Source organism: Bos grunniens, chromosome 4 (genome assembly GCF_055505025.1).
Source record: "Bos grunniens cultivar Pamir isolate PY7600 chromosome 4, Bosgru_T2T1.0, whole genome shotgun sequence".
Lineage (NCBI taxonomy): Eukaryota > Metazoa > Chordata > Mammalia > Artiodactyla > Bovidae > Bos > Bos grunniens.
The window spans coordinates 95,702,470-95,716,987 of NC_141168.1; the positions used below are offsets into that span (position 1 = coordinate 95,702,470).

At 37.8% G+C, this 14,518-nt stretch overlaps 1 protein-coding gene across 17 annotated transcripts in view; it reads left to right on the forward strand.

The window, feature by feature from the left end:
* Positions 1-14,518, forward strand: part of CRPPA (CDP-L-ribitol pyrophosphorylase A) — a 388,463-nt gene that overhangs the window by 326,491 nt on the left and 47,454 nt on the right. Inside the window, exon 12 of one of the 17 annotated variants that reach the window (XM_086397549.1) lies at positions 12,285-12,305. The exons of the other annotated variants lie outside the window; for them this stretch is intronic. Coding sequence (XP_086253675.1) covers positions 12,285-12,305 — 21 coding nt within the window. The remainder of the gene's footprint in view (positions 1-12,284; positions 12,306-14,518) is intronic. 17 annotated transcript variants of the gene reach the window in all.

Consider the following 14,518-nt stretch of genomic DNA (forward strand, 5'->3'; position numbering starts at 1 on the left):
AAACCTTGAATACAGTTTTTATTTGGTTTTGGCACACCCCAATACAAGTAGTGGGCAGCAGGCCACCACCCCCATGAAGTTATTTATTGCCACTTGTGGTTGGACTACTTAAATGTAATAAATCACTTGAGAGCCACATATCATTAAATTTTAAACAATTTACTCAATGAAAGGCTTTCCAGATACGGTTGTCTCAAATGCAAGTCTATAATTATAATTATGAGTTGAGTGGTTAAATGTCTGCATTCTGCTACATAAAATACAATTCAGATTGGCATTATTTTAATTAAATAATTAGAATACAACACTGGAAGAAATTGGTGATGCTCCATATTTCAATTCCAGTAGTTGCTTCTCACCTCTACCTTGAATTTATCCCTTGGGGAAAGTCGAAAATTTCAAAATTAGGGGGCTATATTGTTACGAAGAATTGATGCTTTTGAACTGTGGTGTTGGAGAAGACTCTTGAGAGTCCCTTGGACTGCAAGGAGATCCGACCAGTCCATTCTGAAGGAGATCAGCCCTGGGATTTCTTTGGAAGGAATGATGCTAAAGCTGAAACTCCAGTACTTGGGCCACCTCATGCGAAGAGCTGACTCATTGGAAAAGACTGATGCTGGGAGGGATTGGGGGCAGGAGGAGAAGGGGACAACAGAGGATGAGATGGCTGGATGGCATCACTGACTCAATGGACGTGAGTCTGAGTGAACTCCGGGAGTTGGTGATGGACAGGGAGGCCTGGCGTGCTGCGATTCATGGGGTCGCAAAGAGTCGGACACGACTGAGCGACTGATCTGATCTGATCTGATTGTTACTTAAGGTGAAAATGTTAATTAGCACATTTTACACACAATTTATTTTTTTCTAGATAAAAATCACTTAACCTTCCAGAAGTTCTTGTTCCTCCTCCATAAAATGTCCATCATAATTTCAGTGACAAGAGGCCATTTTATTTTATTTTTTTTTTTTAAAGGATTCTTTTATTCCAAAATTATTTAGCAATATAAGTAGAAAACATAATTTGTGGGTACTGATCTTAAAAAGGTAAGAAGGGAGAAAGCTTGGGGTACCAGAGCCCTTGTGCCATCTAAGATGATTTTGAGAGTAAAATAGAGTACTCATTATAGTATATTAGGGCTTAGCAACTAATATGACTTCAGTTCAGTTCAGTGGCTCAGTCGTGTTCAACTCTTTGTGACCCCATGGACCGCAGTATACCAGGCTTCCCTGTCCATCACCAACTCCTGGAGCTCACTCGAACTCATGTCCATTGAGTTGGTGATGCCACCCAACCATCTCATCCTCTGTCGTCCCCTTCACCTCCCGCCTTCGATCTTTCCCAGCATCAGGGTCTTTTTGAATGAGTCAGTTCTTCACATCAGGTGGCCAAAGTATTGGAGTTTCAGCTTCAACATCAGTCCTTCCAATGAATATTCAGGACTGATTTCCTTTAGAATGGACTGGTTGGATCTCCTTGCAGTCCAAGGGACTCTCAAGAGTCTTCTCCAACACCACAGTTCAAAAGCATCAATTCTTCGGCACTCAGCTTTCTTTGTAGTCCATCTCTCACATCCATACATGATCACTGTTTCTCACTCAAAGCTGTGATTTTGGCTTGGAGTTCATGAAGCTTTTTCTTTAAATCAGCATTCTGCGGATCCTGCTTCATTTGAGCAACCAGTTTCTGGTGAACCTGAATTTCCACTTTAAGAGCCTCCTGTAGAGTCTGCAACTCCATCCTCTACCTTCTCCACTTTTTCTATGTCTGCTAATTCTACAGTTTCTTCAGCCTTTGTTTAAAATAACAAACTCCTCTTCTCACTGCAGCTTATGAGGTAGTGGGCTCCCTGTCAATAGAAGTATTCAAGAATGCTGCATATCATATCCCCCTCTTGGAGATTCACAATGCACATTAGCATATTAAAGGTTCTGAGAAGTCCAATTTTGGGGAAACTGGCTCTCCTTCAGTTCTCTTGCTCCCCTCCTGCTGCTGGCTGGCTGTCCCCCCTGGCAGCTGGAGGCAGGAACTCTGAGCAGGAGAAGCAAGGAGGAGGAGGAGGCCATTTTAAAGACAACTAAGTCAGTGTGAGACCTCTTGTGTAGCACCTGCTGGGTATCTGTGATGCATGGGTCAAGTTAGGGTCCTTTGTGTGTGGTGAGGGTAAGAAATATGACTTGGTAGATGCATCTGTGCCTGCCGTTTGCCTGCAGTTTGCGTTGCTTTGTGTGTGTGCGCGTGCTCAGTCGCGTCCAGTTCTATGTGGCCCCATGGACCGTAGCCCACCAGGCTCCTCTGTCCATGGGATTCTCCAGGCAAGAGTACTGGAGTGGGTAGCTATTCCCTTCTCTAGGGGATTGCCTTGCTTTATACAGTAAATAAATTCTGAGAGTTGACTAAATAAGGTTTTTAATTTTAAAGAATGATAGGAAATTATTTATACTAGTAGTCATCAAATGTACTCAATAAAGAAACAGACTATAAACAGTTTAGATTTCATGGGTCACATACAATCTTTGCCTCATGTTCTTTTCCATTATTTTAAAACCCCTTAAAAATATAAAAATAATTCTCTGCTTATAGATTGAAGAAAAATAGGCCACAAAACCAGATCTGACTCACTAATAGTTTGCTGATCACTGACTTACATTCATATTATAATAGTTTAAATACCTTATAGGTAGTTTATGCAAGAAATTATGAAAAGAAATTGACAATAAATCTTTCTGGTAGGCTAATAGATCTAGTGTATAAACCTAAATGTATATTGTTTGTTTTATTTAAAGCTAAACATAAATAAGACAGGCTACTAAGGAAGTGTTCCTTTGCCCTAAATGTTGAATTTCTAAATATGTAAAATCCAATTATTTTGAGAATTTAGGCAATAACAAGTACACCATAAAATACAGAGTAGAATTTATGCAGAAGAACATACAAATGCTGCTGCTGCTGCTAAGTCACTTCAGTCGTGTCTGACTCTGTGCTACCCCAAAGACGGCAGCCCACCAGGCTCCCCCGTCCCTGGGATTCTCCAGGCAAGAACACTGGAGTGGGTTGCCATTTCCTTCTCCAACGCATGAAAGTGAAGGGTGAAAGTGAAGTCACTCAGTCGTGTCCGACTCTTAGCGACCCCATGGACTGCAGCCTACCAGGCTCCTCCATCCATGGGATTTTCCAGGCAAAAGTACTGGAGTAGGGTGCCATTGCCTTCTCTTAGGATGCATATATTAATTAGAAATTTAAAAATAATTTAATATACAAAATATTAGTAAACCCAATCAATATTTCTGCAGATATTTTGAATAAAGCATTATATATAATTAGATTTTTATTGAATTGGTAATATTAGTGCTGTACAAATCAAAACCAGGCTCTTGGTGGTCAGGATAGTGGTTATTTTCCTGTGCACCCACTACAGTGTGCATTATGTGTGTGTATATGTATTATGTAAAAATCATACAGTTTATAATTTTTTGCCTATTCCTTCAAAATCTACAAGAAATATATCTAGATTATTAAGCAAAGCAAACAAAAATTGAGTGCTCCCAAGTTTGGTTTTGGCAAGTTGATGGATTCAGATGGTGATTTTTAAATTTTTGAAGTTATTTTGTCTTATATTTGTTATGAATGAAACTGTTCTCTTGAAAGGGACAACAAATTAACAAATAGGCAATTTCATGTAGGTGCTGAGACACCACACCCATCCCATTTACACTATCTTATTGTACCGCTCTTTGAACTGTGTCTTTAACAGAATTTTAAGAAAGCAACTATTTGTTGATTATTTCTTATTAGTGATTGGAATATGGGATCCTTAGTATTTTTTTATAGCATATGGTGCTCACTCAGGAAATTTTGCTTACTGACAGTCCTAACTCTCATTCATAGTTTTTTTCTTTTGTGGTGTTTTTTTAATTCTAAAAATGGCAGAATGTGCTTCCTTATTTATACCAGATTTTCAATATGAGATGAAAAGTTATTAAAAAGCCAGGGTTCGTGTTTTCAGAATGTGTCAAGGGATCCCTGCAGGTTTAGTCCTGGCATTTAGCATCCTTAAAAATGGTGATTTGGCATCAGAATCACTTCAACATCCTCCACCGAAAAGTCTTTATATTAATCTTAACAGTATCTTTAATAAGACAGAGAGGTTTTGTTTGACTAGTTAAAATAAATTTTAGAAGTGCTAAAGTAAAAAGAAAGTTGCTGAGTATCCATCAACTTAGAGGAAAAAATCAAGTAATCCTAGTCCCCTAAATATCCCATTGACATTGTGTAGCATACGGTTTGTGATAAATATATAATCACTAAAAATTGTTTTACTTATTTTATTAAAATATTTAAGTATACAAGATTTTACATAGTTATGGCATAAAATACTTCATCAAATAGCACCTGTTTTATCTTATGTAGAATTATCAAGTGATAATTCTACATAAGATAAACTAAGCTTCTAGTAATACTTGATTTTTCTCTTTAGGAGGCCAAATGATTTTATAGATATAGTTAAAACTTAATTGTAATTTTTAATTGATGAATATTCTGGTAACCTAAGAAATTATTTTAGTATATAGGGATACCACATATTATCTTTTTAATGAAAAACACTGTTATATCTGAATGCTAAATTTTGAAAAAATGGAGAATGCAAAATAAGGGCCTTGATTTCCTCAGTATTGATACAATGCCTGTACATGTAGTAATACAATTTTTAAAAACTTTATTATTATGGAAAATTTCAAACATACACAAATTAGAAGGAGTACTGTAATAAATCCTCATGAATCTATCAATTAGATTTAAGAATTATCAGCACACAGCCAGGCTCATCTCAGCTATATCATTCTCTTATCCCATCTCCATTTTTGAATACTGTAGGTCCTTGTTGGATAGTTATTTTAAATATAGTAATGTGTATATGTCAATCCCAAACTCCCTAACTATCCCTCCTTCCCCCCAGTAACCATAAGTTCATATGGGTTTGTTTCTGTCCTTGTGAATGAATTCATTTGTGTCTTTTTTTAGTTTTTACATTCTACATATTAGCAATGTTATGTATTTGTCTTTCTCTGACTTGCATCACGCAGTATGACAATTTCAGTGTCCATCCATGTTGCTGCATCATTTCATTCTTTTTAATGGCTGAGCAGTATTCTGTTGTATCTGTATGTACCACCACTTCTTTATCCATTCCTCTGTCAGTGGTCATTTCACTGGTGATAGCATGAAGAGGAGCTGTGCATGTTTCCTGCACATTCCTTGCAGAATGTTGTTCTAGATCCTGCATTCTATAAGACTATCATAGACGGGGCTCTCTTTCTGTGCTGTGGCAGGATAGGATACAAAGAGAAGTTTCCACTTCTTCAACATTTAAACCCTTTACATTCTATGTGATCTCGACTAGCAAGAGCCCAGCCTGGCTACTCAGGGCTTCTCTGGAAAGCATTCAAAAAGAGTGATTCCTGGGATTAATTCTAGGTGAATGTGGATTGACTCAGTTCCTTCCAAATCACCAATGATTGATTCTTGGCGAGTTAGTAAAATAATCCATTTGTTGATGTGTTAGTTGTTCAGAAGTGTCTGACTCTTTGTGACCCTATGGACTGTAGCCCCACCAGGCTCCTCTGTCTATGATAATCTCCAGGCAAGAATGCTCGAGTGGGTTGCCATGCCCTCCTCCAGGGGTTATTTCCAATCTAGGAATCAAACCCAGGTCTCCTGTACTGTAGAAGAATTCTTTACCATCTGAGCTATCAGGGAATCCATATATAACTAATTATTTTTAATTCCATCTTTGTTTTTCTAAAATCTGGTTTCATGGTTAATGTATGAAATTATGACTTGAATCTGCTATTGATTTTCCTTTGCTTATAGCAATGATATTACAATTACAGTGACTCTTACAAAAGGCAGCTCAGGGAATCGAGAGGCAGTGTAAAAGTTAAGGCATTTTCTTCCTTTATGTAGGTTTCATATGTTAGCCACTCAGTCGTGTCCAACTTTTTCTGACCCCATGGACTGTAGCCCACCAGGCTGCTCTGTCCATGGAGTTCTCCAGGCAAGAATACTGGAGTGGGTTGCCATTCTCCAGGGGATTAAGTATAAATGAAATAAAATAGAAGGAATTTTCAAACTTGGAAATAGTTAACTTTAAAAATAAATTTGAGATTTTACTGATCCTTATCAGACAGTATTCATTTTTCTGGATACAAATTGCCTCAAGCCTAAAGGGTACATTAGATGTTTTGAAAACTTAACTGAGACAGCATTTGATTTTTGTTTACCATTGAAATTGTTTTCTCCTATGCATAATGTGAAATGTTTTTCATGTACTTTATTGCTTATCCACTTGTTTTACTGTAGCATATCAACTTGTTTTTATTGTATTTGGCAGGCTTGTTTATTTCAGAAGGTTTGGGGAGCATTTTAAAAATGTTAGTTGGCAAGACACTTTTTGAAGAACTGACCATACTCCATAGGTCTGCATCAGTACCCTTTCTTGAGGAGATGGTGTTACTTATTAGAAAGGTTTAGGAGTGAGAGGTGATGATTATTTCCAGATCAAGTCTTAGTTCACTTGCCAACTGTGGCCACATTCTCTTGGGCACATTCTACCTAATCTGGCCCACACATCTATTGTCACTTAATGTTTTAAGCTCAAATATACTGTACCAAGGGCCACTCCTTCCTATCATGCATGTGCAAAATTTTTGTACTGTTGTTGTATTAATGACACAAAATATTACAAATCTCCATTTACTTTATAGAAAAACATAAATTGGCATATAAAATATAGTTTTTGAATTTTATTTTGAATTCTATCTTTAATTGTATATCTTGCACTGGCTTTCTCTCACTTTCCTTGTGATGGAAGGTATAATAGGATAAATCTCTTGGTAATATCACAATTGCTCCAAATGTCAGCCAATGCAAAGACATCATTGTTGTTGTTCAGTCACTAAGTCGTGTCACGCTCTTTGACCCCATGGACTGCAACACAGCACTTTCCTCTGGCCTTTACTGCCTTCCAGAGTTATTCCTGTCCATTGAGTTGGTGATGCTATCTAAACATCATATCCTTTGCTTCCCCCTTCTCCTGTTGTCTTTGATCTTACCCAACATTAGGGTCTTTTCCAATGAGTCGGCTCCCTGCATTAGGTGGCCAAAGTACTGGGGCTTCCCTATGGGCTACAGCCCGCCAGGCTTCTCTGTCCATGGGATTTCCCAGGCAAGAATACTGGAGTGGGTTGCCATTTCCTTCTCCAGGGGATGTTCCTGACCCAGGGATTGAACTCGCGTATCCAGCTTGGCAGGTGGGTTCTTTACCACAGGGAAGCCCAAAGACATAAATTAGTATAGACAGATTGCAGTGGTTGGCCCTTGGAGGAGAAATTTGTGTATTGTAGTTTCTTTGGTATATAGGGATGATTGAAATAAATATTATCTATCTGCACATAAGTAATGACTGTACATTCACCCACAGTACTGTAGTTTTTCTTTATAATCACACAGTCTAAATATTTTCTATTGGCCAAAATTCATAAATATTTCACTGTTAATAAAAATAAAATAACTATGTCAATGAAAATGAGAAAATATCCTTCCTAAGTTTTTGTAGAGGTTATACTTTTAAGGGAAAAACATGTGTCCAACTATTGTGTGTGTACAATAACTTACGAGGGGCTTTATAAGAAATTGCACTGGGAGAGATGAGATGTTCATATAAATAATTTCTGTGTGAGGCAGTGTAAATGGTGAATTGAATAGGCAATATTGAGGACTGGAAAAGACAGGTCGTTTCTGCTTGAGATGATTGAGAAATAATTCTTGGAACAGATATCAGCATCAAATAGATATCAACATCAACTAAGGTGGAAAATTCTGAAAGACCACAAATTATAGACATGAAGGCAGGAACTAAACTGCCACGGTATTAATAAGGACTCTGACAAGCCTGACACATAGTTGGCACTCAGTAAATATTTCTAAATTATGACTGAATGTTGGATTTTTAACTAAAGCAAAATTTATATAATGCGAGTTCTAGGAGATTGTGTTAGGCAAGTAAGGACAAAAATGGTAGAAGGCTTAAGGTACATGTTAATACGTCTTCATTTATTCTTCGAACAATTATTTTTTGGATCCGTGCTATGTGCTGGAACCTGTGATATACACTAAGACAAACATGTTCCGACCATCAAGGAGCTTAGAGTATAACTTAGGTGAGAAAAATTCATGTTTTATTTTTCTTAAAAGCAAAGTTCTGTTACTTGATTAATTTTTCAATATAGGTCATTAAGCAGCTACTGCACAAATGACATCAGTCTTAATAACTATGCTTGGCAGAGTCACGAACAAAAGACTGTGGGGATGTTGTAACCGTGTGTATTTATATCAGGCTACTGATAGAAGGCTTAATTTAAAAGGTGAATCCTTGGGCGTTTATAAAGGAGACAGATGAGAGGCATGTGGCAGGCATCAAGCAGATGCTTTTATGGAAGCCAGGGAATTGCTTCTTTTTGAGAGAAGGTAGGAATGGCACCTGTTAGATCATACTAGTTTCATGATTTCAAATTTGTTCATTGTGTTCTATTAACATTTCTGAAATGATAAGTTATGTTGAAGGTCTTAATTGAGTCACTTAAGGCTTTCATCCTTGATTTTCTATAAACAAACCATCTACTCTTTTGCTATTATTTGAAGACTTTAGTAAACATTCTTTAAAGAGAAATGCCTTTTACAATTTTTTATTAACTTATTTCTGGCTGTGCTGAGCATTCATTGCTGTGCAGGCTTTTCTCTAGTTGCGGCAGGTGAGGGCTGCTCTCTAGTTGCGGTGCGCAAGCTTCTCGTTGCGTGGCTTCTCTTGTGGAGCATGGGCTCTAAGCACGTGACCTTCAGTAGTTGCGGCACACAAGCTTAGCAGCTGTGGCGCAGAGGCATGGTTGCCCTGCAGCATGTGGGATCTTCCTGGACCAGGGACTGAACCTGCAGTAGCAGGAACCAGTGTTCCCTGCAGTAGCAGGCAGATTCTTTACTGCTACACCACCAGGGAAGTCCTAAGTAGAAACACCTAAAGACAGATACTGATTGACAGCATGCGAAGGAGGAGTTTGTGGCTGACTCTAGTAAGCAGAATAGTGGTTCCCCACCAAGTGTCCTGGGTCTAACTTCTGCAACCTGTAAATATGATACTTGAAATGGGAAAGGTGAATTAAGGTTGCACATGAAAACAAGATTGCTAATCAGCTGACCTTCAAGCAGGGAGGTCATGCCAAGTGATCTGAGTGGGCCCAATGTGTTGTTGTTTTTTTTTTAATTTATTTTGATTGGAGGATAAATATTTTCTAATACTATGTTGGTTTCTGCCATACATCAACATGAATCAGCCATTGATATACATATGTCCTCTCCCTCTTGAACCTCTCTCCCATCTCTGGTTCCATCCATCCCTCTAGGTTGTTACAAAGCACTCGGTTTGAGCTCCCTGTGTCAAACAGCAAATTTCCACTGGCTATCTCATTTTACATTTGGTAATGTGTATGTTTCAGTAAGTGGAAGAGGGAATCAATTTTCAGAATGATAGGAAGTGAGAAAAAGACTTTACCAGGTATTGCTAGCTTTGGAGATGGAAGGGGCCACAAGCCAAAGAATGTGGGTAACTCTTGAAGCTGTCAAAAGCACAGAAATGGGTTCTCTGCTAGAGCTATTATCCCAGTGACATCTGTGTTATTCTTCTCAGCTGCAGAACTCTTAAGATAAATTTGTATTGTTTTAAGCCACTAAATTTGTGTTAATTTGTTATGGCAGCAAATAGGCAACTAATGTGTAAGCACTTAATAGTGGTAAGGATCACTTACAGGTTATTGTTAGAAGCTTGAAAGAAAGTATTATATATTAATGACATAAGAAGTTACAAACAGATGTGAAAAATGTTAAAATTTAATCTCATAAATTTATTTATTTTTAAAATTAATTTGTATTGATTGCAGTATAGTGGCTCAGTGGTAAAGAATCCTCCTGCCAATGCAGGAGGCTCAGGTTTGATCCCTTGGTTGGGAAGATCCCCTGGAGAAGGAAATAGCAACCCACTCCAGTATTTTTGCCTGGAAAATCCCATGGACAGAGGAACCTGACAGGCTATAGTCCATGGGGTTGCAAAGACTCAGACATGACTTAGTAGTTAAATATCAACAACAACATAGTTGATTTACAATGTTGTGTTAGTTTCTACTATACAGCAAAGTGAATCAGTTACACATATATATCTCCTCTTTTTTTTTTATTTCCTTCTCATTTAGATCACCACAGAGCACTGAATTAACCTCATAAGTTTAAATCATGATCTTGTTGTTTAGAATAGATGCAAGTACATAATATTAAATAAAAACCTTTGTGTACTAAACATTTTTTAAATTCTTGCAGATTAAGTAACAATGTTAAACAAAAATGAAGTAAGTTTGTCATGTAACTTAAGGAGTATAAAAGGGAGATGTGCTTTGTGTGCTTAGTTGCTATCATGTCCGACTCTTTGTGACCACATGGACTGTAGTCTGCCAGGCTCCTCTGTGCTTGGGGATGCTCCAGACAAGAATACTGGAGTGGGTTGCCATGCCCTCCTCCAGGGGATCTTCCCAACCCAGGGATTGAAACCAGGTCTTCTGCACTGCAAGTGGATTCTTTACCATCTGAGCTACCAGGGAAGCCCAAAAGGGAGATATGAAAAGTGTGAAAGTGAAAGTCGCTCAGTTGTGTCGAGCTCTCTGCGACCCCATGGACTATACAGTCCATAGAATTCTCCAGGCCAGAATACTGGAGTGGATAGTCTATCCCTTCTCCAACAGATCTTCCCTTCCTAGGAATTGAACCAGGGTCTCCTGCACTGCAGGTGGATTCTTTACCAACTGAGCTATGAGGGAGGCCCATAAGGGAGATATATGTATTTTTAAATATGGTAACAAGATTATAAATATGCCACTACCTAGATTAATTAGATATTAACAGTATAATAAAGTACCTTGAATCTGGTGGGTCATGTTCTATAGATCATGATCTTGGTGAAGAGATATTCCATATCCTTTGTATATTCTTCAGATTCCTAAAATTCATAATGAAGTCTGTGTTTCTGTGTGTGTCTGTCTGTGTATGTAGGGTATGTGTTTTAACAAAATATGGATTATTTTCTCTGGTTTGAAGTTCCCAGGAAGATTTTTTGTTGTTGTTGGGGCTGGGTTTCTTACATAAGATAATGAATGACTATATATATATTTTATGATTTAATATGAGACATTTGCAAACTGCATTTTGACTCTTAAAGCAAATGTGCAGTTAATAATTTCTCAGGCATTTTAACTGGTCTCTCATGAAGGTTGTCGTGGAAGAACTAGCAGTAGATTGTCGTTTCAGAAATGTTACTTCTCTTTGAAAGATGCTATTTTTGCCTTCCTCTGTCGTGTGGCTAACTACCACACAAACTTCTTGTCTCTACCAAGAGAATTTTAAGTCTTGATATCACAGAAAGTTCCTGGGATATCAAAACTTCATTTGGCACATGCTTTAATAACTTTGACTGCTTCCCCATTTAGACTTAACTTACAAAAGATATTTTCAAATAGCTTAATATCACAAAGTTTGAGAGTAAGTCAGCTGTACCATGACTGTTTTACAGTGTAGAAGAGTATGCCATATTTGGCATAGACATTAGTTTCTCCAGCTTGTGGGTGGTATTCTCCTTGAGATCAGAAATTGTCTTGGTTAATAAAACCACGTTGCTAGATTAAAACTGAACAAATCTATCGGTCAATCTCACTATTGGCTTCTTGCATTATGTTTTTGAATTTAAATTTTCTTATCACCAGTTGGATCCTTATCTGCTCTGCCTTCTTCTCTGATTGTTGTGAAGCTCACATGAAGTACTGTCTTGAAACTCATGTGAAATAACCTAAGGCATTGATTCCCAATAGTGTTTTCTCCACCTCACTTCCCCTAAAAGGGAATTACTTCATGATCAAATTGATTTGCGCAATGATAGTACTGTATTCCACTTGGGGAGACTCACAATTTATATTGGCTTATAAAAGATTCTGGGTAGGGAGGCAGTAAAGTTAGGTTAATTCATTATTTCCCATGTTTTGTTGACCATGACTCCCTTTTATCACAGAATACACTATATACATCATGGAATGTTATTTGGAAAAATGTCTTCAGACATAAATTTACAGATGTACTGAGGCCTTATGAGGATAAAATCTCCAATTAAACCCTTTATTTTCTTCTTTACATTTTGCAGGTAGAGAACAACAGAGGTTTGGTAAGATTTTTATTATATTTGGAGGGATTTAGGAAGAATTCTCAGCATCTTTAGTTTTATAAGTTTATTTTTTATTTAATTATTATCATTATTGTTATGATTACTACTATTATGTGCCATTTGATTCTAACTAGCCTGTTTCCAAAGTACTCATGGTAGCTCTCGTAAAAATTGTGCATGCTCTCATTTATTTTGAACACATACTAATGACTCGACAGAACTATGTTTGTGTCCAAAATCATACTATAATAGGAACATTTAGATGAGGTTCAAAAGTTCTGCCCATTTTACTCAGTTATGTATAATAGATGATGATTGAATATTGTGACATTTATCTATAGAACAAATTGTATGTAAAGTTTATATACTATATGAGACTGTAAATCAGCTACATGAATCAACTTGCCCTTGATTGCAAATTTTTCCATAGTTACCTTGCTCAAGGGCCATTAGTTCCATTTAGATAGTATTGGCCAGCAGGTTGAAACCTTGTTTTTGTATGCCACACTGCTTAGTCTTCATGCTTTATCTTTCTTTTTTTTTTAATAAAAGTTTATTTATTTTTAATTGGAGGATAATTGCTTTACAATGTTTCATTGGTTTCTGTGATACATCAACATGAATCCGTCGTAGGTATACATATGTCTCTTCCCTCTTGAACCTCCCTCCCAACTCCCACCCCTCCATGCTTTATGATATTTCCACGATGTAGCATTCCTTCCAGTGTTATAGATAAGGAATCTGAACTGTTGTATTCTCCCGTCACTGCTACTTTTTAGGGGAGCCACTGTTCTTCCAGTTACCTGAATCCAAGCATCACTTCTAATTATTCTCCATGTTCCAGATAGAGCCAGTAACTAAACGCTCTGAATTCTGACTCTACTGGTGTTTCGCACTTTCTTTCTTCACTGTTGCTGTGATCATTATAAGGCAGGAGCTGGGGTAGTTTCCTAGGTCATTCCCCTACTATGTCTTTTCTAAAAATTGTCTGCATACCACAGCTAAAATATCTGACCATATCTGATTCTATTGCTCATACCATTGGCACAATGCTACCATTAAGTGAGCGATTGATACATTAGTGCTTTGCATGTGACTAGGGAAACTATAGGTAGTCATCCGTCTGTCAGAGAGAAGTACACTCTATTTGTAATACTTCACCTAGAATTAAATGTTCAGTGTTTGATGTTACATATCCAGTGACCTATGTGTAGGTCTCTTTAGGTAGCCATGACCTTGTTTCTGGGCTTCCCTGGTGGCTCGGATGATAAGGAATCCACCTACAACGCAGGAGACCTGAGTTCAATCCCTGGATTGAAAAGATCCCCTGGAGAAGGACATGGCAACCCACTCCAGCATTCTTGCCTGGAGAATCCCCTTGGACAGAAGAGCCTGGCGGGCTACAGTCCCTGGGGTCACAAAGAGGCAGACACTGCTGAGCGGCTAAGCACAGCACAGACCTTATTTCACGGAGAAATACTTACCATCCTTCTTACCTCTTCCTTAAATGGATCTCATAAAAACCCTCAGATTTTTGTGCTACATGTTTTTGGTCTCATTTTTCTACAGTATTTGGTCTCAAAATAAGAGAAGTTTTTAATCCTCTGGATGTCTTAGCATAAAAGCTTTCCTGAATAGTGGCAATTTTCAGGTTTTTAATACCTAGAAGCATACATTTCAGCCACTTTTACTTTCAAGTGCTTCACTCCTGGAGAGGAAATTTGTCTCTAGATGAGTTTGTTTTGTTTGTGCTGTTTTATTTCTAAGATGGGATGATAGTGGTGGTAATGATCATGATTTAGACTTTGTACACCGCTTGCCATATGCCATGCACTATTCTCAGTGCTCTGTACACATTAACACAGCCAGTTACAAGATGACGATTATTTAAAAAATTTTCCCAACATTGTTTTTTTCCCATCATTTTTTATAGGAGATCGAACTAAAGTGTAGAACTGCCAAGCCTACCCAGTTACAAATATTTACCACAATTATTTTCTTGATGTATTTCAGGCATTTATTATTCATCTTTAAATCAGTTTGGTGAAATCTTATTACAATCATTGTTTGAGCATGAAGAAACCAAATTATAGGTGAGCTAGGGTTGAAATCGGAGAAGGCAATGGCACCCCACTCCAGTACTCTTGCCTGGAAAATCCCAAGGACAGAGGAGCCTGGTGGGCTGTGGTCCATGGGGTCGCTAAGAGTCAGAC